At 43.9% G+C, this 26,101-nt stretch overlaps 1 protein-coding gene across 1 annotated transcript in view; it reads right to left on the bottom strand.

Annotated features, from left to right (window-relative positions):
- LOC146863786 (uncharacterized) overlaps positions 1-26,101 on the bottom strand; it is an 89,462-nt gene that overhangs the window by 26,860 nt on the left and 36,501 nt on the right. The window contains exons 2-3 of the mRNA XM_085628071.1: positions 24,066-24,200; positions 1,375-1,437 (exon numbers count right to left, since the gene is read on the bottom strand). Coding sequence (XP_085484197.1) covers positions 1,375-1,437; positions 24,066-24,200 — 198 coding nt within the window. The remainder of the gene's footprint in view (positions 1-1,374; positions 1,438-24,065; positions 24,201-26,101) is intronic.

The raw sequence follows: 26,101 nt of genomic DNA, 5'->3' as shown, positions 1-26,101 counted from the left end.
ATACTTCTTAACTTTGGAACCAAAATTAAATCCTAGTTGTTGCATTTTGGCGCTAGGAGCCCGATTCACAGAACTAACTTAAGACAAAATCCTAAACTTACTACCATTTTGGTATTCACAGAAGACACTTACTCATTTCGGTATTCACAGAAGTTAGGAGTCCTACCTTTAGGATTCCTAAATGCCTTCTGTGAATACCGAAAGCCTTAAAATTAGGATTTTTCTCAGTTTAGTAGTAGTAAAGTTAGGACTCCTAACTTTAGGACTCCTAAACTGAGAAAAATCCTAATTTTAAGACTTTCGGTATTCACAGAAGGCATTTAGGAATCCTAAAGGTAGGACTCCTAACTTCTGTGAATACCGAAATGAGTAAGTGTCTTCTGTGAATACCAAAATGGTAGTAAGTTTAGGATTTTGTCTTAAGTTAGTTCTGTGAATCGGGCCCTAGGACCCTAGGGATATGTATTTAGTAGGTACACTCCCATTTCTAGACAATAACCAAGGATACCCAGAAAATAGCACTTTATACCACTGTCTATTTCTGGCTGTTGGCCATATTCCTAATATTTTCTGATGAGTCATCAATATCTGACACTCTCAAGCATATAATTACCACCTTCTTCAAGATGTTCGTTGAAGAGCCAGGTCCTCATGTCCTTCCTGAACTCGTGCAGGGTGGGAGGTGGGGATGTGGGGGTCAGTACGGAGGTGCAGGCCATTTCAGGACTTGGCCGCCAGATGCGAGAAGGCGCAGCTGTACTAATCTGACATTGTATCCATTGTTCAATGTTACATCAGTACCGAAACGTTTCCTTTTGTATTTGGATACACAGGATCTGATCTTTCCTACTGAGAACAGATGCTTCAATGGGTGCAGCTTATGCATGGGAATGTGGGTGCTCGCATTCTTTAACCTCGGAGCACAGAGGATCATTCCCTTAGTTAGTCTCAGCTTCAAACTTTCTCTGCTCCGCAACAATATTCAAGCAGTCCTAAGAGGAGCACCAGTGACTGCTAGTGCCTACACAGCCCCACGCTGCTGCAAGAATTTGTGACCACAAACCTTTAACGCTAAGGAGCACGAAACACCATCTGCAGGGAGTCCAAACCACGACCAACAAGATAGATCACAAAGCACCATTTTGTATTTGAAAACCACCCTAATGACAAGTACCACCAAAAACCTTGCTGCTGTGCAAAGCGTAACAATTATTTAATCTAGCACTGGAGCCCTCAGTTTAAAACATCACGCCTAACAACAGCCTAACAATGCAATGATTTTCTACCTATAGTCGCTCTTACAATGGGTGGAAAAAGAAGAAACACACTTGCTGCAGGATGAAGCATTTAAGGTATATGGTGGGATAACCTTGCCTTCAGAGTTTGGAGACTTGTGCTCGCCCAGGATGCTTCCCGCTTGTCTTACTGGTGAGAGCTCTAAAAATAGAAAAAGAGAGAAAAAGTCCTTCAAGTCAAAACAAGTTTCTTAAAGAAAAGACGACATTTTTTTCTAAATTGAGAGAAATTAAGAAGGCATAATGGACTGCAAAACGCATACCATGGACACTGATTTTGTAGATTTCAACAGGCTGTTGTGACTTTACTGTGTGATCCTGCCTCATTGCGCATGGAACATCTTGATTTAACACACCTTGTAATCAATGTTGCCTTTTCTTTTCCTCTGTGTGCAGCAGTGTAAGGTCTCTGTGTGCTTCAGCCAAAGCTATGTGCGCTAGGAACCCGACCACGGATGTGGGTGCAGCGACAAATATCAGTGCAGTTTGTGAGAGTTTTCATGTTAATTGCAGCGTCAGTAACGCGCTGAATTTAACTTGGATACTTTCTCAAAAGCACACAATATGCCTAGCACGGGGCCGGCTTAGTGCTGGTGGTGCCCTGTGTGACAATGTTGGTTGGCGCCGCCAGTGATACCTTCACTATTACCCCTTTAACAACGCACCTCAAAGTCTCCATTAGCACTCTTTCTAAAATTCATTTAATTTGTTTTATAGTGCCACTCATACCAGTGTAGGGTGCCGCCATTACAACAGAAAAGTAATAAACAGGGGAAAAAAAAACTAGCTCACGGAGAACATCAAAGCGGCCGTGCGGCCGCGAAAGTAAAGGTGATCGCGATCAAACATCAAAGCGGCCGCGAAAGTGAAGCGCCCGCGCACATGCACTGTAGCTCTAGGCTACAGTGGTAGCACTTTTTTGAGCCCTCACAAAAAGTCTTGCCAGACCCTCGCATCAGGCGAGACCGAAGAATAAAAAAAACACATGCAGTTTTGGCAAATATCATCAGGCATCATCAGCAAATATCAGGCGAGACCGAAGAATAAAAAAAACACATGCAGTTTTGGCAAATATCATTAGAGGTACCTGGTGTGGATTAAAGTTTGTATAATGTGCCGGCCTGGAGCTAGGGGCCTATTTGCACTCTTAAACCCCACATAAATAAATGCACAGTGCAACATTCAGCCTGGGTGATTGTGCTCTTTTGAAATAATTCAAATTTTTTCCCACTAAAAATCTATACAAATGCAACCAGGACTTGCAGTATTAATCTTTGGTTTACATTGAAAATCTTGCAGGTCGTGGCACGATCAGTTACGCGCCCAGTGAAAACCATAGGCCCTTACATCCTCCGTACTGTGTTTTAGGTCTCGCCTGACCCAGCGCATGTGCTGGTCTGGCGAGACTTATTGAGAGGGCTCCAAAAAGTGCTACCAGGCCAGCCTAGAGCTACAGTGCATGTGCGCGGGAGCGCACCCCGCGCTTTACCGCTATTACTTTCACTTTCAGCAGCTTTGATGTTTGATCGCGGTCACTTTCGTTGGCATAGCCAATAGGTCTCGGTTTTGGGACCTTATAAGTATTTCGTTATGCAACTGTTGCATGGCTAAACTATAAGGTCCCAAAGGCGAGACCTATTGGCTATGCCAATGCTTGTTCTAATTTGATGTGTAGCCAGCAGTTGGGTTGTGGTTTGTTCGGGTCAGGTCTCATCTGTACGACCTATGAATACTGGGAATACTTGATGGGCCATTGCACTCTTCGCCATGTTGTCTAGCTGTAACATCCTAAATCTCATATAGGTTTGGGCAGGGCTTTAAGTGGGATGTAAAAACTGGAGGGTCTCTCAAAGAGGCGTGGCCTATGTAATGTAGAGTGTGGCATAAAAACACAAGCTAAAAATCTGTGCTTAGCATAGTGGGCATCCAGACTGGTATTTTGCTGCTTCTGTTATTGCATCCATATATATAAAATACAACAAGTAACTACACCTACAAGCCAGGACTGTGGACTTTGTCAATGGTTCTTAGCTGCATATGATAAATAAGCACCAACTACGCCCTCGTATGTAACATTGAAAATAATTCAGTTCTGACATGATGAGACTAAAAGAACTAGAACGAGTCTCTTTGAAGTTACATCAAAGGCAGTGAAAGGTGGTACTGCCACAAAGTTGAGATTTATTTTTCACCCTGAGAGTGAGGCAAAAATGGAGAGCCCGATAGGGACCAGTCTTAGCATCTGCTGTGTACCGGGAGGGCCTGGCCCACGTAAAGCCCTGGATTTGGGGTTTCTTTCTGTGTCCGTCCGCTATCCAGCATATCGAGTTACAGGCGTTAAAAAGTCAGTTGACACCACGGGATGCCATGTCATGCGTGTAGTAAGGGCTTTAAGTGGGATGAAAAACCGGGAGCTCTCTCATAGGGGCGTGGCTGATGTAACTAAGGGAGTGGCTCTAGCTAAAAATCTGTACTTAGCATAGTGTGCTGCTCCAGTGGTATTTTGCTGCGACTGTGCATTCATTCAGATATATAACACAACGAGTAACATTACACCTACAACAAGCCAGGGCTACTTGCTTTGTCAATGATTGTAAATTGCATAAGATTGATAAGCAACAAATATTACTTTGTTGCATATAATATTGAAAATGCTTCCACTCTTGCGGGGGAAAGTGTGGCATAAGGCTAGAGCAGCCAACCATCGAATTGAGAAAACAGGTTCAAGACGGGACCTCCTGTGATTCAAAAAAAAAATATGCCCTTGCGTAATGTAACTGGTGCTCATGTAAAGCGCTCAAAGAAATAAGTATCCCAAACAGCGCATCCTTTTTCACTACACTGTCAGCTTTAAGGATATTATGAAAATGCAATAATTTTCTCCAAACATTAGCTTGTTCATTCACGTTAATCCATCTTTCTGATGGCGTACTACATACAACTGTCCTACATTACACAGTTCTAATAAACACAAACTGTATTTTGAGGTTTTATTACTTAACAGTTAATACTCCGTAATCAAAAATGATTAATAATTCAAGAGTTTTATTATCGATTTGAGAGCTCTTCATCAGCCAACACGTGTTTCACGAGAATATGTAGCTTCATCAGGGCCAAAAGATGCATACTTTGCTAATGCAATATGGCGATCTTTAACACTTTTCACGGTGAGGGAGAGAAAATACAATAGTCTTGAGCTTCATCCCAAATATATTAAAAACAGATACATTTCATATGGGGGGAGGGGGCTGGTTTTACAGACCCCAGGTGAAACCTAGCAATCGGACATCATACCGAAAGTGTGGAGTTAACTTTTATCCGATGATCATTACTACTATAATACGAAATGTAGCTTTTAAATTGGATGACACACACCATACAATTCACTGCCACCAAACATAATTACACTCCACATAATACCACTCAATGCAACATAATTCAACTCCACATAATTACACTCTAAACAATGCCACATAAATACACAACATAAAACCACTCTATGCCACATAGCACAATCCACCCAAATATACTCCACACCATGCTACATAATTCCAATCGGCATAATTTCACTCAACACCACACAGTTCCACGCCACACAATTCAAATCCACACATTTCCATTCCACACCACATAATTCAACACCAAACCACATAATTCAGCTCAATACAATTACACAACACACTACATTCATCCAAACCACTCCATAGAATTCAACATCATGCCACAAAATTCAACTACTCACCACATAATTAAACTCCACTACATACCACTCCACAACACAAAGTAAAATACCATTCCATATAATTACACATCATGACAGTCCCACTCCACATAATTCCCTGTCAGGAACCTAGTGGCCAGTGCATGCATTAAGAATCATTCAGCCCGTAAAAATAAACCTTTTAGAAGGGCTGCTTAATACCCTCACAGGAAAAAATTCCCTCCAGCCACTAAATCAGCACTATGGCAGTTCTTACGCTTACTTAGGTTGTTACCGGTGAATAAGTCAGGAAATGGTACACCTAATCATGAGCAGGGTCAGCGGTCTAGCTCTCGCTTGCTCTTGGATGCGGAAGATCTAAGTGCGCATGCCTTGCCAAGAAACGGCGCACTTCAACTGAACTCTGTGAGGCGTCGGTAGCGTCTCACCTCAGCGCAGTAGTTCTGAGGAAACGTTTCGTCCGTTCTTTTGACACAAGTCAGTGTTCCAGTATCACGCTTGAGCATCACTTGGAGAAAGCCAATTCTAGAAAATTCTAGTGTCTCGCCACATCACAGTCGAGCTCGAATAAGGAATAAGTTAAGTTTTAAAACCCAAGACAAGGCGAGAAATTACGAAACTTCAAGCAATCCGAAGAACCAGAATTGCCGGGTTTATTTCTGTTAGAAATATCCAAACAAAAACTACAGGTATTTTTTAACCATTATTTGTGAACTCAACTTCAGGCAGAAGTTTAAGTCCTGGTAAGAGAACAACCATATAATTATTTGACTCTACAAAAGAACGGAGCAGAGAGTTATTTTTGAAAAGAAAAGAATTGAATACTAGAGTGCAGAGGAAAAGTGCTCAAAGAGAATCAGCAAAAGAACTAAAGTGTTTCAGAGAAAATAAAACTTCAACTCCATGCAAGCTATATTATATCTACAGATGTATTAAGAGAGAAGCAAAAGCCTTTAGACTATTTGGTAATGAATGTTTTTGGTAGTCATGATGAGCTTTAAAAAGAAGCACAGTTAGGAGAATTTATTAGGCATGATTGTTTGACCTTTTTTCCCCTATGCATGTACAACGTAGCTGAACCAGCTAGAAGAAATAGAAGGTCGAATCGAAGACTAATACCTCCTCTTCAAGGCAGTCTCTGTTTTATCCACTTCTCCATTCCCCCTTGCGGTTGCCCTCACCAGTAGATATATCTCTTGGTGGGAGTTTGGGTCCATCTTCAACTCCTGTGGAACTTATTAAGGTACCTTCTGACATTCCCATACACTAAATACCACATACTTACTTATCCACAAAATTCAACTGCACACCATGACACAATTCCACTGCACAAATCCAATCAACAATTCCACAACTAACAATTGCAATCCAACACACAAAATTCTACTCCATATCAGATACATCCACTCTGTGACATATAGGTAAAATACATTGTCATGTACAGAATCAGTAGCTCTAACTCTGGCAAAAGTGAGACCTATTGGCTTTGCCAATGTTTGTTACTAATCGCGAGTCGAAACTGCAATTGAACAAAGTGAAATATCGAGGAAATGGCGAGGGCTGGTCCAGAATTGGAAGGACACCCTAACGAACCAATGGCTGACAAGGGCTGAATCATGGTATCACTGGCAGCGAGGGGCTGATTTAAAGTTCTCTCGCTCTCTCTCTAGCCTTTTTTTTATGGTTTAAGGATTGATAACACAAGCTTTTGAGTGAAGCTAAATCGGTCTTTAGACAGGCGAAACGTGTACAGTTACGGTGCTGTATTGTTTGTTGCCACACTGCTGCAGCCTCTGACCAATGACCTCTGCCAACTCTGCTTTGGAATGACACATTTCCATCCTGTTTTGCAGAAAGTCTGTGTGGGGAGGAAACCCTGCAGTCTCATAAAAGAATCACGTTGCCACTCAGCTCAGTCAAAGAATGACCAGACGCCTTCCCCACTATTGATATGGACTACTTCAGTTCATTGTGTACCACACAGTGAAACTGAGGCCAGAGCTTTAGTGTAGTGTGCTGCCCAACAGGTATTTTGCTGCTTCTGTCCATTCATCCAGATATAACACACAAGTAACATTACTCCTAGAACAAACAGGACTATTAGCTTTGTCAATGGTTGTAGATTGCATAAGATAAATAAGCAACAACTATTACTTCATTGCATATAATATTGAAAATGCTTCCATTGTTGTGGGTGAGGTTGAGGCTAAGGCTAGAGCAGCAGACCTTCGAGCTGAGAAAGCAGCTTCTAACCTCACGTCTGCTCAACGTCCTGTGATTCAAAATGTGAATATGTCCTTGTGTAATGTAACTCATGTTTTCTCCAAGTTTTGTGCTATATGAAAATTGAGTCGATTTGAAGTTACATCAAACGCAGTGATGGATGCAGAGTTAAGCTTTATTTCCCCTCACCCTGAATGTAAAAATGAAGAGCCCGATTTCCGCAGTCCTGGCTGTGATTAACAGGATTACTTTCACAAAGGCACACAATCTGCCCCACAGCCGCACCCTTTTAACAAAAGAAATGCAGCAAGTGCAGGAAGCACTTGCTGCTGAACGTACCTGCCGCTGTGCGCGCTTGACACACTCCACTGCGCCTGCGTGCACCTTACAGGGAACAGTGCTCGTAATTGAGAACACAGTCCTCTTGTTCTTCCTGCAGGCAGGCAGGTTGTTCAGGGTTCAGTAAAGGTGGTATAGGTTACACCGTGAACTGATGCAGATTGCAAACATGCTTCGTGTTGAGAACTAAGGTGCATGGGGATATAAAGCACTTACTCGAAGGCTTCTGGGTGTGTGCAAGTGGGTGCCTTGTTAAAAGCCAGAGGAGTGTAAAGTATTTACTTACTATCCATCATGCCGGTGATGCAACAGATTATTACTCTACCACAAATGCATCTGATGCAGACGTGGCTCTGTAGGCCTTTGGTCACTGTGTATATGTCGAGATATAGATCAGGATTGACAATTCACATCATGTACACAAAACAACATGCATTTTTCTCTAGCTACACTGCGGTTTGTTTAGTTTTGGACTATTTGATGGATATAGACACCTTGTTCCCTCCGAGGCTACTGAAATGGAGGCAGTCTAAACAGCACAAGAGCCCAGAATTCTAAAAACTCCTCTGGGCATAGGGCTTTCCAGCACGGACGCGCTAGGAGAAGGGTCTACGATAGAAGACTGCCTTTCACAGTCACTCCACTGGTTTCTATTATGTCACGGGCTGGGGTGGGGGCATGTTTCTGATTCCATCTCAAGCCTTTGACAAGACAAGAACGGGTGGGGTCAGAGGAGAAGCACAAAAGATAGGGATGAGAAATAGAAATAGTCTCCTGCATCTGAGGACTAGACTAATGGTGATACTTGCAGAGGCAGGCTGGTAGCTGCACGATATGACGCGAGTTCTCTGAATGTGCAATGTTTTTATGTGAACATTCAGGGATTCATTGTTTGCACCCACTGTCAGTGTTTGGGGATAGCCACTCTATTCCCTTCCACAGTGGGCAGTCTGTGTTGTAAAGTTGGGCTCGCTTACCACCTCCGCACAGAAAGAATGTCTCTAGCATGTTATATTTTAAATTTTTCACTCTATTTTTCTAGTAAACGGGCACGAATTTCGTACAAGATGCTATAACGGGGTAAAGTTATTATTTAAAACGATGAATCGAACACAGGTATTATGCACGGGGTCTAAGGAAAGCAGATACATATGGCGCACGTTGTTCGTAGTGGACTCATAAGCTGCGGAATGCACATCGTGACTTTCTCGCGAGTTCGAGTGGAGCACGGATGTTACAGCGAAGGAACCACTCGAATTTCACCTTCGACTTTATTGATCAGTGCAGACAAGCCTCGAGATTTCTAACTCTTCAAATGAAGGAATTAAAAAGGCGTTCAAAGCAGTTCAAACCCATATGTCACCCCGGCGCCTTCAATAATTATATTTTCATGCAGAGAGCGCTTCATAAATTTGTCAGCAGGGTGAAATATAGGCAGGCATTTCGAACTTTCCATTTAAAAAACATGAATTATGGCCACGAAAAATGGGTTTACATTTAAGGGTGATACGAAGTATTTGGTATCTCGTACTGAAGCCCATCCATCATGCAGAATAAAGGCCGGTTTTTGCCTCAAGTTGGAAAATTATGTCTGCCCTTCTCTGCCCTAATAACTCGAGCACTGTGTCAGCCCCTGACAGGTTCGGTGGAAAAAAACAGCAGCGCGTTATCAAAAAGCCCTTTTACATTTTTAGCCAAACTCTGATCAGCCAGACACCCTTTTAATGTAAATATTACATCATTATAGATCATTTCACACTTTTTTACGGCACTTCCAGCAGATGATGTATAGTGGTGGCGTGCAATGCTGATGAACACTGGCGAACCGAATACAGCATCATACACGAGCCCGTCTGAGGCAGGGGTGCAAATGGAAGGTGTCGATATTTTAATTAGTGCCCAAAGTGCTGCGAGACAGTGGCAAGGGTGAGTGTTTGTGGAGCCTTGACTCAGAGCGCGCCCATGTTCTTTAAAGTTCGGAGTTGTTCGCCTGGTTCGGATAATCATTAGGTAATTTTAACAGTCAAATCTCTCGGTGCACGTGCATTGATCATTTGGTGGCAGGGCGTGCGTGAATTGCTCGTACACACTCTTATTACACGTTTTTACCTCCTTACATTGTGTTGGAAAGTATCAGCGAGATTTGTCTATCGAGATTATGGCGAGTTCGGCAGTCAGATGCGTATATCGAGGTCTGCCGCACGAAGCGCGCTCGGCAGGTGTGGGAGCTGTAGGCGGCAGCTGGGCATTTGTGCCACGAAAACACCTCTTCCTCCGGACTGGCCTTCTGAATTCACATAAAGGGTTCACAAGCGGAAATAAACACAGGTACGTCAATGAAGGCGGAGGCGCCCCGGGTGGCAACCAAAAGAGAAAGATAAAAAGACCGCAAATGGGGCGCGCACGCACTGTAAGGTATGTAGCTGCCACCCTGCGCGCCGCTGCTCGCTCCCGCAAGCAAAACGCTTTGGGAGTGAACCTTTGATAAGGAGGTGGGACAAGCGCCCGCCTTTAGCCATTTGCTGGCTACGAAAAATAAATGACACAGGCAATAATCAACCTAATGCCTGGTGGAAGTCCTAGCCACACAGAGAAGTTTGGAGTGCTAACAAGAATCCTCCCATAGAGCAGCGCATGCGCGCGGTGCTAGGCTCGACCTAAAAAGCAGCAAGGATAGGCCGGAACTGGCAGTCCACAATTCGCATGGTTGTGTAATGCACATTTTCAGAATGTTTAAGCCAATTTGAGGTTCAGCTTAATGCACTTTTTGGAATGTCTAGTGCATATTAGGGACATTCTGATATTTATTGTAAACTCAGCTTGTATTTTGTTGGATACACTGATGCATATGTGAGGGGCAATTTGAAGGACATTTGGCGTGCATCCTCAGGCTATTTGAGGGGCATTCTCACATACATGTGGTCAGTTTGCACATTTTGGTGAGATGCATAATTTTCAGAAAGCCACATTTTATCCACGATTTCTTCAGCCAACTTGAGACGCATGAGGTATTTGGTACTTTTGACATCCAAAGACCATTGTGCGTTAAAGGCAGAACAATCTCCTTTGTATCACAAAACTTTAAGACCATTTGCGTGTTTATGGGGCTGGATGCATGACACACAGGCAAATCTGAACTTTTATTCCAATACAATATAAATGCCTGGATTGGGAGTCCGTGCATTTAGCAGGAAAACAAAATGACCTGTTACAGTGAAAACAATTGTGAGAAGAACAAGTCTTAATTGTCTGGGGTCACAGAGGGCGTGTGATCACTTGTTCAGTATAGTGTACTCCACAGCATTGATTCTACACTACCTTTAGTACGTTAGTAGCATTCTGATTATTGTAGTTTTACTTCATTTCAGTTGGTTTATTAGCATACTACATTACACCAAGGTTTTGCTCATAGCAGCTTGATGTTTGGAGGTCGAACATTTTGTGGTGGCATCCTTAGAAAAGTTGTGGCACGTATTTTCTTTTTTTTAATTAAGCACGTTAGAATCCCCCAATTGAATTCTTTCATGCCTGCCCTATAGGGCCATCTATAAGACCTGTGGCTTTTTAGGTCTCGCCTGACCCAGCGCATGCGCTGGTCTGGCGAGACTTATTGAGAGGGCTCCACAAAGTGCTACCAGGCCAGCCTAGAGCTACAGTGCATGTGCGGGGGCGCCCGCGCTTTACCGCGATTACTTTTACTTTCACGGCCGTTTTGATGTTTGATCGTGACTGCGATCACTTTCACGGCCGCTTTGCATAGCCAATAGGTCTCGCTTTTGGGACCTTATAAGTATTTAGTTATGCACCTGTTGCATGGCTAAACACTTATAAGGTCCCAAATGCGAGACCTATTGGCTATGCCAATGCTTGTTTTGCAAATGTGTCTGCAAATTGTCCTGTAAAAAGTACCATTTGATTTAATTGTTTCAAAACTTACTTAAGAAGGACCTCCACCGAAGCCTTTAAGGAAAATCGGACAGGATTATTACACTCGATAATTTACTGCAATTTAGGTCACTAATTTAAGCCCTACCAGTTTTAAATCTTACCAGCCGCCACTGCTGTAACTCCTCACTTTGAGATCTACCTCTTTCGACCCCCATCTTTGCTGAAGAGGGGTAAAGGATCCCCTTCTGCCTCTACAGTCGATAAGGAATTTAGAGCCTCAATCAAACGCAGATACTGAGCTGTCATCAATTCCTTCATAGGCAGAGCTGGAAAACACATTGGCACGCCCTTTTTAGGTCGAGGACTACCGGTCTGCCGAAAGGCAGAACCGGAAGTCGGAGATTTAATGACTTGGAGAAGAGGGGCTTGATCCAGCCCCTCTTCTCCCCTGTTCTCCATTGGCTGGCCTCGTAAATGCTGGCCAGCCACTGGAGAAGAGGTCAGTCACTCCGATCAGGCCCCGTCCTTTTCGGATCGGGGGGCGTGGTTTTTGCGAAAAGTCTCAGGGAGGAGACAACAGCAAAACACGCCCCCGAATCCGAAAACGACGCTGCCTTTCTCCGAGGCATTTCTGCTCTGCTCTGCTCTGCCTCGGAGAAAGGCAGTGGTGTGCTCGTCCGCTCCCCCTGCGTCCGGCTGCTGCTCTGGTCTCCTCCCCCTGTCCTAAAAAGTTTGAATGCCGTTGGTGTCTCCGTTCCCCCAGCTGCTTCCTCTCCCCTGCTCTCGGCTGCCTCGTGCTCCCGTGTCCAGTTCCCCCAGCTGCTTCCTCTCCCCTGCTCTCGGCTGCCTCGTGCTCCCGTGTCCAGTTCCCCCAGCTGCTTCCTCTCCCCTGCTCTCGGTTGCCTCGTGCTCCCATGTCCAGTTCCCCCAGCTGCTTCCTCTCCCCTGCTCTCGGCTGCCTCGTGCTCCCGTGTCCAGTTCCCCCAGCTGCTTCCTCTCCCCTGCTCTCGGCTGCCTCGTGCTCCCGTGTCCAGTTCCCCCAGCTGCTTCCTCTCCCCTGCTCTCGGCTGCCTCGTGCTCCCGTGTCCGGCTGCTGCTCTGGTCTCCTCCCCCTGTCCTAAAAAGTTTGAATGCCGTTGGTGTCTCCGTTCCCCCAGCTGCTGCCATGAATCAGTGTTAATGGCCCATCAGCGGGAGGCGCCGCTTCGCACAATGTGTACAGCCTGAAAGTCTGACATGTAAAGTTACTTCACTATTGTAACGTTCGGGATCCTGTGGTAATAGTCTTCAGGCGTGTACTCTATATTACTACTTAAATGATGTTTCTTTTGATGTTTGCTCATGTCTGTGATGTGACAACTGATAAAGTTTTTTAAAAAAAAGTATTTCAGTGAGTTACATCGGTTTGGTGATGGGAGCGAAATGTCCTGTGCATTATTTTTACTCAAAGGGGAGCATCGGTTTGGTGAGGGGAGCGAAATGTCCTGTGCATTATTTTTACTCAAAGGGGAGCAATGTGGAAAAAGTCAGACGATCACTGCTACTGAACCGTGAGACCTGTGGCGGACCAAGCGAGATCTACCCCCACTGAGGAGGGGAGCCGATAGGCACACCCGGGAAGCAGATGATACGATCAAACCAATCCCCGAGCAGTCCCCTCGAAAAACTAAAATGGCACCCACCTCACTGGCACAGCCCCGTAAGCTCACGCAGAGGGTGTTATTAGAAGGGGAAGATGAACCGTCCAGGTGAGGGCTGGACGGCGGCCTCACCCTTGCTTATTCAAAGTGAACTTCAGATAGCCGCAGTAAAGATGTCTATCACAGAGCAGTAAACCACTGGTGCTATTGGAGGGGAGGGTGGCGCCTCAAGACAAGCGCATGACGAAAGAAGTGGGCCGGATGGCTTTCGGCAAAAAAAGAATACAAACCGCAGATGGAATCCAAGCTAATAAAGGCAAATTTCGAGTCTCTTCTCGCTGCGCCGATCTTTAAGCTGTCGCATTTGGCCCCGCTACCTGAGAAGATGTCGCTCAATTAAAGAGCCAGCGTCCTCGGGCAAAAGTGTTTAACACCCGCTCACAGACAGCATAACAATCGAGTACAGCAGCTATAATCTATATCAAAGTTCCCTTTTCAAATAATCATTATCAACGCAAAGTCTGGCCCTGGCACGGTAGTGCGATTTTTGTTTAGTATTAAGAAAATTTGACACTTCAGAGAGCAGTTTCAGCAGAGAGGACAAAGAAGGAATGGGCATGGAATCCAAATACACAAACTGAAACTTCTCTATCAAGGGGAAACATCACTGCCAAAGTTCAGAGCTTGTGAAAAAGCGAACAGCGAAATCACTTGCAAGTTAATGTTCGGGGGGGGGGCGGAATCTTTAAACAGTAGGCAGAGTGGCGCTGATTTTGGGGGTGGGGGGGCTGAATCTAGGCAGAGTGGAGCTGCGGGGGTTCTTACAAGGGGTGAAGCAACAGCGAGGCCTCATTAACATGCAAATGGTCTTTTTAAAGACCTGTGAAGTGCTCAGGCGCGGCTTTGTGTCTGGCCGGGGAGCGGTCTCATCCCGGGCTGCCACACACGACAAGGGGGGCTGAAGCCCTTTGAGTTCAATGGGTGTTGCGTGCCTGATCACAGGTAAATGCGGGAGAGAACGGGGTTGTGGAGCAGGGCCGGGCTGGCTTGCCCGGGCATCGGGCGTTTCCTGTAGCAAAAGTGCTTCACAGTTAACCTCCCCCATGACCCTCCAGCTGGTCCGACATAATTGCCAGGCCTACTTTGGGGTTCCAGTTCGGCCCTGTTGTTGAGTATCCTACCCAGGGCTTTAAGTGGGATAAAAAAAAAAGGGTGGGGGTGGGAGGCGGTGTTGCGCGGGGTCTATACGACTTGTATTTTGCTGTCTCTTTTGTCATTGCATCTAGGCATAATAATACAACAAGTAACATGATACCTACAACAAGTTAGGACTATTGGCTTTGTCAATCGTTGTTAGTTGCATAAGATAAATTAGCAGTAACTGTGGCTTGTATATAATATTGAAAAAGCATCCACTTGATGCCCTAGTGACACCACGACAATGTTACTGCTCCTGAGTTTCAAAAAGAGACAACAATATAATCATGCAGTGGCTGAACTCGACAGATTAAGAAATATATCCCAAATTATATATAACAGTCGGTAGACGCATGCCTCTACAGTGTTCTCTTATATTTTGAAACCAGAATTGGTCAAGTTCGTATCCTTTCAAAGTTCCCTTTTCAAACAATTATTATCAACGCCAAGTCTGGCCCTGGCACAGTAGTGCGATTTTTGTTTAGTATTAATAAAATTTGACACTTCAGACAGCAGTTTCAGCAGAGAGGACAAAGAAGGAATGGGCATGGGATCCAAATACTAATCATGCATATTAGTCTGGCCACTGGCATTTTGCGATGCTGCAGCGTTTTCCTCATAATTATGGATTTGCCAAACTTCCCAAATAATGCTCGCATAATAAATCTCGCTTTTGAGAGTGATTAAGCTATTGACATTGTAAATAATGCCGTTTCTTTAAATGTTTTAAAAACAGAAACAAGAACAAGCATTTACAATGCAACGGTCTCGGCATTGTTAAAGTTAGAGCTATTGGCATTGCTCATGACAATGCCGTTTCTTTAAATGTTTTAAAAACAAACACAAACAAAAATAATGTCATGAGCAATGCCAATAGCTCTAACTTTACCAATGCCGAGACCATTGCATTGTAAATGCTTGTTATTTTAATGCAGTATGCTCAGGGGACACAGATTCAAACACATCAACGCATCCAGGTAGAAACGTGAAAAATATATATTCCATAATTGACAAAAATAAGGCCGTGGCCTGAATTTCACTGTAAACCACTTGAAACTCACCTCACAGAGGGATTAATGGGGCTCAAGTAAATGAAAAATGTTTCAGGGAGAGTGAATTCATTTACTATAAATATCTGAAGCATTTTAAAGGCTCTAGTGAAGAGGGCCAGGGGTGAACATGTCTGATTTGATGTACTAGTGTTAGAACCTTCTACAAGACTTTGAATCGACTGAAGCCGCCTTTATAGTTTCAGCAGAATTAGAGTGACATATAAGTCAGAGTTAAATCAATAATTAATATATCATACAGCTTGATTGTAAGTCATAATCACCCAGTATTTGTAAAGCGCAAACTAATCTTCCGTAAGGGTCTCAAGGCACTAGGGCCCTGGGGAAGTTATGGGCGCCTTCAGGCAGTGGTTACTGTAAAAGATTTTGAATCGGTCTGTCTCTGAGCCACAACATTACTACTCATGGTACAAAGTTTTGATCAATGAGTGTTTAATGCAACTCAGCAGCTGGTACAAAAACTCACTGTTAGTTTCTGTTGTCCTGGACAAGTGTTTCAGCTGTTCCTTTCCTCAAAAACACTGAGGTAGAGTCAGATGGTGAACAAAGCATGGGAGGTCCAGAAGCGACAGACTTTTTATTTTTGGGAAGGGTACAGTAGATCATAGGGTTTAATGTCTTGGGTTATGTTCTGCAGCGTACATACTGTAGGCAGGGGGAAACAAAGAGTGAGAAGAAAAGCAACACCGAGAACAAAGTATTATCTTTGCAAGGCTACTTCAGTTGAAAGTAGGCTTAAAATTCCCCTTTTCAGCTAGATGCAGGTGAGGTTTTAAAATAATAACCAATGTCTGTCTCTAGATAAACTGAGTTGCAAACAGGTGTATGGGCGAAGACACTATGCAGAAGTTGGACACTAATTGTAACAACCTGAGAAATATGTGAAGACTTTAGTACAGTTACTTGGGGGTTCAGGGAGGCACGTTTGGGGGCCAGGAGTTTGCAAATCATAGAGGAAAGCAGAAGAAGTATTTGAAGAAATCTTGTAGCGGAATGGACACGCTGAGCAGACTGGCCAAATAAATCATTATGCTCTTTTCGAGGGATTGAGCTACAGCACTAAGATGGAATTCATGTAATAGGTGTCTCACCCAGTAGGAAACCTGCATTGAATACATGGCACAACCCAACTTTGCAAGGGATATACTTTTGAACCAACAAAGAAGACTGCAATAGAACAATGTACGTCTACTGTGGATTGCTGCTTTAAAGTACAGAGATTCTGTGGTATGCTCTATAGCGAAGTTTCTCTATTTGACCAACAGTCTATTTGTGACTGCAAACAAAACAATAATGATGTACCAGGAGTGGGTCAAAGGCTGTCCGAGTGAAATGCTCAGCTGAAAGCGCGGGTACACTGCTCACATGGATGCTACAAATTTAGATATGTGAATGCCAATGGGGGCTTTACAAGCGACTGCTGAATTAGAATTACAGAGCAGGACTAGATACATTTACCATTAGTAAAAAGAAAAAAAGGGGGAAATATGGAGTATAAAAAAGGCATTAACTGGCCATCGTCTAATTGGAATGTGACTTTGTCAATACATCAGAAGATAAACAGCTTGCCCACGCAGCCACTGTTTGAAGAGCCTCAGCCTTGAAAACGGATGAATTTGGAATCAATAATGATGCAGATTATGCAGAGTGGTACATAGGTGAGATGTTTGGACTTGCCCTGAGGGTACCTACTGAAATTTAGGGCTTATGAGGGACAAGCTACTGATTCCAACATCAATCTTACATATAACTTAAGGGGAGAGGAAGAGATTCTGATTTAGCTAGTTGGAATACATAACCGTCTTTGGTCACATTAAAAAAAAAAAAAAGATGGTGTACGCTGCAGTCTGTTGGGGTTGTTACAGCCATTAAGTTTTGTGTACAAGGGCCTCTCGAGCCAACTTCAATCCCTTCACCTATCAAGGTGGATGGAGGACAGAGCCATCACTGAAGAGTTTACCTACCTAGGCAGTACTATCAGACAAAATGGAGGAGCCGGCAGTGACATCAGGAGTAGACCAAACAAGGTTAGGTATTGCTTCAGGACTCTGAGTAATGTGTGGAGGTCACCTCAGTATAGCAGTAATACAAAGCTAAGGCTTTACCAGAGCCAAGATCGGTCGTATGGCGAAAAGCAACATCATGTGTCAGCTTTCCACGTCAGTAATCTGAAAAGAATCATGCACATTTATTGGATGCAAATCATCTCGAACGAAGAAATGTTCACTAGATGCAAGGAAGAGAGCGTGGACATCATCATTAAAAGAAAACAATGGAGATGGATAGGACACGTCATCAGAAGAGAACAAGACTCCATCACAAGCACAGATCTCCAAAGGACCCCAGAATGCAAATTGGAGGCAGACAGGCCAAAGGACACTTGGAAGCGAGCTGCAGAAATGCAGACCCTGAATCCACAGCCAGGGCACCGTACAGAAACGTGCCCAAGACACATAGAGGTCCTTTGTTGCTGCTCTACATGCCAGTCGGCATAACTGGCAGTAAGTAAGCTCTCAAGCTTTAGGAAAGCAGTTCTGGTCAACACATTTACTTTGGCTTTTTCCTACCCTTTATTCTGTTCCATGCTGCTCCCAGAACAGAAAGTAACCACACAGTTCAGTCTTTTACAATGAAACTGGGAGCTTCAGTTATGGAATGCATAAGACACCTTGGTGCTTTGCATGAGTTGGAAGGGTTTAAGAGGATTTCATGGTATGCAATCTTTGTCACAAAAGTTAAAGAATAAAACTTAATATCTAAATCAACAAAAAGCTTCCGGACTTTGAGCAAACTAATGAGGTGAGAATCTGGAAGGATTTGGGTGGCTTATTAATTTATTGGTGTCCTACCTCAATTTTCATTTGAGGTGTTGTGGCCCAATTCGATGCCGTAATCTAGTTCAAAGCAGAATAAAACGTGGAAAAAAAAAAAAAAAAAAAAAAAAATCAGAAAAACAGCAATAAAGCAATTCCTTTTATTTAAATGAGGTTCCAAGTAGCATTTATGATGATTGTCCATGTACAAAAACTTTTCAAATTAATGATTAAAAATTACTAGAACAAAAAGCTCTTCTTCCTAAACAGATCAGCAAAAGTTGCTGATATCAACATTTTAATTTTCAAAATAACATTTTATGACTACAATAACGGGAAAGAGAACAGGACTCTCTTGAAACATTGCAAAACACTAATAGACTTTTCAAAAGTGAACTTTACTTTGGTAACAATAAACACGAAGCACCCTGGATGAGTGTGTGTTCATAGTCCAGCCTCAAAATCTTTGGTTTGTGACTAGCAGATTAACACTCAAAATAGCCCTTGCTAGGTTTGCCTCATTCAGCGCACACCAAGAATATGCTCTCGAAAAGGAATGCTAGATTTCTATTTGCAAGATTAGGTAAAGCAAAGCTATTATGAATATAGTCGGAGCAGTCATCTTAAGAACTTCGTGCTAGACATTCGATTGCAGAAGGAAATCAAGTGTTAAGATTTCAGAGCTGAGAAGAGTCCCATGAAAGTTTCCCTTTGCAATGAAGAACGAGTCACGGGAGAGAGCTCGAGCAAACTCACCGGCGGTCTCCCTGGAGCCAAGCATTATTTCCAGCAAATTAATTACAACTGGGTGGCGTGCGTGGAGAATATACTGCGGTCTAATTTAGAGAGAAAAAGCTGACGGTCAAAGCACTCTTTTGGAGATTTGTTTAAATATTAAAACGAACGCCTGCTGAAATATTGTGCCCGGACCCGGCTCAATAAACAACAAGGGTGTAGTCATCAAAGCCCCCAATTCACAACTGTGTATTGCGTTGTAGCCTCTTCATATCGATTTCAGTCTCTACGTGTGGGAAAGCAGCGCTTCTTAGTGGTCGAGGGAGAGCTACTCCAGCATCACTAAAGCTTCATTTTCACAACTGGCATATCATCAGGACTTTGAATTCACAGCGTTAACACCACTTAAGATCCCAATTCACACGCAACTCACACAGACTCTTCCGAAACCTGCTGTGACTTAACCCAAGCATCCATCTCACTAGTGCGTCTTCAAACTTCCATGCCACAGGTGCGCTGTCTCCTTACTTATTATTTAACTTGCGAGCCTCAGATAGCTAATTCATCTAAATCACAAGCATAACACCACTAATGCTGCGAGTTCACACGTGGCATGAAAAACAAATCAAATATATGAGCAGCGAGCGTGACCCGAGGTTGAAGAGGCAAGACTGGCACCGGCCTGGGGCTCCTCCGGTCTTCGGGACACTAGGCTCCTTGTGAAGCTGCATGGAGAAGGAGCGGGCCAGCCATTTCGGTTTCGAGCGCACCTCTCAGCTCAACGCTCACATCCTGCTGGGCGGCCCCTCACTCCAGCGGTGACGCGACTGAAGGGAATCCCGGTTCCTAGCCAACGCCTAGCATGAAAAACAAAGAGCAAGGGGCGGGTGGTGGTGGGGGCTGCAACACCGCGAAAAGTGGTGCGTGCATATTAAAGTATGCGCAAACAAGGCGTCATGTAAAATAAAAAATAAAAGAAAGTAGTCCCTCCATTAAAAGATACCCCCTTCAGCGTAGGTTAATTGTAGTTGGTCGATGCTCCTTCCTCCAGAAACGGAACAAAACTGAAGTGACGCATCAGCCATCCAGCCAATTATAAGCAAAGTAACAACAGCAATGGCAGATTTCACCAACGGCAAGCAACTAAACAAAGAGAAACTCCATGGATGGAGTTTGAATAGTAATACAAATTACTTAATGCCTCGTAGAGGCAGCGCATGCGCTGCCTAAGCGAGACCTAAAAAACAAGGAAAAAAGCGAATGAAGACAGATTTGCCACTCATGAACACAACAGCAAAGAACTCTTCAACATCATCAAGGAGTTCACCCAACCCACCAGCGAGTCCACCGACATCCCTCCCTCACAAGACCTCTGCGACAAACTCAGCACCCTTTTCCACCACAAAATCAAGAGCATCTACGACAACTTTGATGAAGACAAGCAACACACTGAACCTTCACCAACCACCCCCGACACCCTGAAGCCAGCGATCGACAACTGGACAGCCCTCACCACCAAGGACACACTGAAGACGAAGTCAATCCACTCCGGGGCCCCCACCACATTTTCAACAGAGCTGCCGACACCATCGCACCCATGCTCTCCCACACCATGAAGCGCACCCTGGCAACCGCCTCATTACCGGATGACTTGAAACACGCTGAGATCAACCCCCTCCTGAAGAAACCCTCAGCGGACCCCACGACCTCAAAAACTAAAGACCCATCTCCCTGCTCCCGTTCCCAGCGAAAGTCGTCGAGAAAGCCATGAACAGCCAACTCGCCACTTTCATCGAAGAGCACAACATCCTCGACACCTCCCAATCCGGCTTCAGAAAAAACCACAGTACGGAAACCGACCTCCTCGCCGCAACAGACTACATCCATACCTTACTGGACAAAGGAGAAACAGCAGCCCTCACAGTCTCTCACCACACCCTAATACGCAGACTCCACGATGCAGGGATCCAAGACAAGGCCCTTGACTGGATCCGCTCCTTCCTCTCCGGCAGAACGCAGCAGGTCAGACTCCCCCCTTTCCTCTCAGACCCTACACCTACCGAGTCCCCCAGGGGTCCTCCCTCAGCCCTACGCTCTTCAACGTCTACATGGCTCCGCTCGCCCCCATCGTTGGAACCTACGGACTCAACATTGTGTCATACACAGACGACACCCAACTCATCCTCTCCCTATCCAACGAACCCAACACCGCCAGACACAACTTTCGAGAAGGCATGGAAGCCGTCGCCAAATGGATGAAAAATAGCTGCCTATAACTAAACACCAACAAAATGGAAGTACTCATCATGGGCCCAAACCCCGATGCCTGGAAAGACGCCTGGAAAGACACCTGGTGGCCCCACGCCCTCGGAAGCCCGCCCACACCAACGGACCACGCACGCAATCTGGGAATCATCCTGGACTCAAAGCTCAAAATGGACCGCCAGATCAACTCAGTCTCGTCCTCCTGCTTCCACACCCTTGCCTCCTATGTAAGACCTTCAAATGAATCCCCGTCTAACACAGAAAGACCGTCACTCACACTCTGGTCACCAGCAGGCTCGACCACGGCAACGCACTCTATGCCGGAATAAACGAAAACCTCACCCGCAAGTTACAGAACATCCAAAACGCCGCCCCAAGACTGACCTCAACCTGCCAAGAAACTGCCACATCTCCCAGCACCTGCGCACACTCCACTGGCTCCCCATCGAAGCTAGAGTCACCTTCAAGATGCTAACCCACGCTCACAAGGCCCTCCACGACACCGGACCAGCATACCTGAACAGCCGACTCAAATTCCACGCACCCCAAAGGAAGCAACGATCAGCCCAGCTCTCCTACGCCGTAGTCCCCCGCACCAGAAAGACTAGATCGGGAGGCTGCTCCTTCTCCTTCCGCGCGCGAGGCCAGAGCCTGGAAAGACCTTCCGCTCCACCTCAGACAATAACATCGCTCCCAATCTTCGCAAGAAACCTCAAAACCTGGCTCTTCGACAGACCCCCTCCTTGATGGACTGGAACCTTCCCCCCCCCCAGCACCTTGAGACCCTTACGGGTGAGTAGTCGCGCTTAACAAACACCTGATTGATTGACTGAAACAGCTTTGGTGGTAGCTTCAGAAGTGATCTCAACTAGCACAGATAATGATGGGAAAACATCTGTGATTCACGTAGATTTGTCTGCGGCTTTCAATACGGTGAGTCGCAGTGTACTCATCGATTGGTTAGCCCACATCAGGGTTCGCAGTTCAGCTTTAGAACTTTTGGACTCTTTCTCTCTATCAGGGAACAGCAGAACTGTCTTGGAGACTTCAGGTCAATACCCTTTTTGTTACCCTGCAGTGTCCCCCAGAGCTGATCTCTGAGGACTATGCGGTTTAATATTTATGTTGCCCCCTTAGTAAAACTTATTAAATCCTTTGGATTCTCCACAATTGCTTACCCAGACGACACACAAATTATTGTGTCCATTCTGAATAATGTTGAGGAGGTCGCCAAGAGTTTGAACGATTGTATGTGTGAGGTGGCCAAGTGGATGAGGCTGGTCTTAAGCTAAATTCCGACAAAACAGATTCTCCTCGTTGGCAAGGACACCTCGTTTTGTAACTCTTCTTGGTGGCCTTCGTCCCTTGGTACTCTCCCTAGTCCACCACTGAAAGTTAAGAATTTAGGGGTGTTCAATGCCAACCTTACTTTTAGATACCAGATCAGCAAAATTCCCGTTTGAAATACAAAAATCAGTTTTTCATTGCATTAGTGTTGTCCAGGCTGGACTACTGCAATGCTTTGTATGCGGGTCTTCATTTAGGTACACGTAATAAACTCCATCTTTTACAGAATACTGCTGCATGTCTCTTAAAGAAGATGCCTAAATGTTATTGTGTCACAAGCGTTAGTTGATCTTCACTGGCTCCAGATTAAGAAGACATGGGTGGCTTTTAAGGCACTTTGTACGGCCTATAAATACCTCCGGAGATTAGTCCAAAAACTTTTCGGCCTCTCTTCAAGACAGGCTTTTTCAGTGCTATCTACATTTTCTGATGTCAGTGTCTTCGAGCATTTGTGGCACTTAATACAACAATATCAAACTATGGAAAGGAGCCATGTTAACAAAAGCCATTAAAAGCAACTTGACACTACACGACCATATGCATAGGAACTGCTACACAACAACCTAAGACTGTACTGACGTAATCATTAATAACGACTACTGCAGAAATGTCCCTGGTTAGTGGTGGATTTAAGGACTGGAATCTAACACCACTCAATATGCATTTCATTATTAGTAACATCTGAACTACTTTTTTAAAAAATGGTGTCCGAATAAACCTCAGATAAATAAATATTTGTTAAAACTGATCTTGTTAGCCCCAGGCAGACTACTAAGCTGGTTTGATAAAACAGAATGTAATGTTTTTCACAATTTTTTCTTCCCTACTCAGTTCCACTGTAACAACTTACGATAGAATTTAAACAGGAAATATCACTTTTTGACTGTTTCTGGCCAAGATTAACCAGTAAGGTTCCTTTCCAGTTCACCATCTTCTGGGTATTTTTGAAAGGCTCAAAACCCACCAAACACAGGTCTTCCGTCCATTAAAATCCTTCAGAACTTAAATGGAGGCAGCAGGTTAAAGCGTACCTCAGACAACCTTTATTAGCATACGAATAATGATAAATATGTGAAATATAGGGATTCATTAGATTTACTTCATAATTTACTAAGAACTCCAGTGTCATATTCAAAGAAAAGGTTTATGCTGGATGTGTGTTAACTAAGGGTTTCATGGAATGAAAACAAGAATTGACAGAGTATAGAACTGTGTGGGCGAGGCTGTGAAAACTTGACACATCTAATTTGTATTTGCCAAGAATTGAAGAACAACAGAAGAAAATGGTTAGGTTCTTTCCTCGAAGAAATGGAAACTGGTATTTAGGAAAGAGACATTTTATGTAGATATGTATTAACTGGTTTTAGTGTTTCAACCAACAGGCATGATGTCAGGCTACATGCTTATTTAAATACCGTTTGTGTATTATGTGATATACAATATAAGCAACAATAAAGATGTATCTTCCGTTGCCCTAGCGACTCCAATACTGGTGTTGTGTATGGCATAATTTGACTGGTCTTCTTGAATACCTGGGCAGGAGAGTCCCTCTTGTTCCACAGATGACCTCATATCCCAAGGCAGGGTTGCACTTGAAGGCCTTAGCACCTCATCTTCATCCTCGTCATCTTCCTCCTCCTTCGTCTCAAGCATCCCTAAAGAATAAACTTTACAAGGAAAATTAAATATATTAATTGTTCTGTAAGGGCAATAGGAGACCAAAGACGCAATTTTTTCACAATTTAAAATAAATGTTTGAGTTCAATACAAGTCACGATACTAGTTCATTAACAAAGATGAGGCACAATAATTTTTCAGTAACCATGAATGTACCAGGAAAAGGTGGTAAGAAATTAACAAGAGTCCTTATAAGTTCACGGAAGTTCCGGTTCAACATAAACAATCTGTGGTTAATTATATTTTCTACGTAACCTGGAATTATGAGATCCTGCGGACACTGCATTTCCACTGAATAATGTATTTGCCGCGTATGCCATATAATCCTTCATCTGAAGATCTTTACAAAATAAATGTTTGAACTCAAATGGCCCAAAGGTTGCTAATAAAAGCACAGATATATGTTGCTGGACAACGGACGGCTGTGTGCAAAGGTTGACTGGGCACCTTTCTGTTTATTGCGGTATTTGGATGTTGAACTGGTACTTAGGAGGTGAAATCTTTGCTAAACAGTTTTAACATGTAAAAATGGCAACATAATGAAATGATACTATCACAAAACGTGCTGCATAATTTAGACAGCTCTGCCGCATCATTTTGTCTTCCCCTGAAGCATAATGCCAGTGGCCCTGTCCATAGAGCTGGAGACCTACAGCACCCGTCCCTGCCCAACAAGATACATGTTATAGACACATTATCTCCTACAAATGAAAATCACCGTGATAATATTCTGTCCTCACACTTCATACCCCCTGATGCGGTCTGTAACATCCTCCGCTACAGGTAGACCTATTTTACAACCTCACTACAAAATCAAGGCGTGCTTTATTTACCCTGTCTAAGCACCACAGTAATCAGCCAATGTCTACAAAAACCAGAAACACACAACTTGAGACGCTTCGGCAATAAGGTACACTGCAACAATTAGAATGAGGTTCTAATAGTGTTATTGTGTTACAAAAATTGTGCAGCTTGTGGCTTTACGTTAGTATGAAAGTAACAAGCATTGGCATAGCCAATAGGTCTTGCCTTTGCAATTCATGTGTTTAGCCAGAACTTTTGGCTATGTTGTAGAGCATTGTGGCTGCTGTGCATCATGTTGAAAAGTTATAATAAAAAGTGTTAAGCATTTTTGTAACCGTTTGACAAACCACGACGACATTATATACAGCTGAACAACCGGATAAAAGATTTTAACATAAAAAATGTCTTCTAGTTTTCTTGTACGTGCACTGCTGGAAACTTCTTCCTGCCCGTTTTCATGCTTGTTAGTTTTAAAAAAAAAGGTGTTATGGGGGAGCAGGACATAAATAACGGGGGAGTGGAGGTTGTAAAACAGTAATTTAATTATAACCACGAGCAGCGAGCGGACACTATGGGAGAATCAACAGATGCCAAATTCCGAGGGCAGACTGACGTGATGCTTAGATGATGTTTAGGTGATGCTTAGGTGAAGCATAGGTGGTGCGCTGAGGCAAAATGGTGGTGGTGAGTGATGTTTGGTGCTCAGGTGGTGCCACTATATAGTGTGTATTAGAGATACTTTATGAATTGTGGAGTTGAAATATGTTTGGTGTGTCATTATGTGGTGTTTATTGGAAATGTGTGGAGTTGAATTCTGTGTCCTGGAACTGTGGTGTTGAGTGAAATTATGCTTAGTGAAATTGTGTCATGGTGTGGAGTGCATTTATGTTGATTGGTAGTATGTGGTATAGAGTGCATTTATGTGGAGTGTATTTATGTTGCATTGAGTAGAGTGCAATTATGTGGCGTGTAATTATGCGGCACTGAGTGGTATTATGTGGAGTGTATTTATGCTGCATTGAGTAGAGTGAAATTATGTGGCGTGTAATTATGTGGCACTATGTGGTGTGTAATTATGTTGCATTGA

Source organism: Triturus cristatus, chromosome 2_1, assembly GCF_964204655.1.
Source record: "Triturus cristatus chromosome 2_1, aTriCri1.1, whole genome shotgun sequence".
NCBI classification, from domain to species: Eukaryota; Metazoa; Chordata; class Amphibia; order Caudata; family Salamandridae; genus Triturus; species Triturus cristatus.
This window is presented reverse-complemented; position numbering and strand designations above follow the sequence as displayed.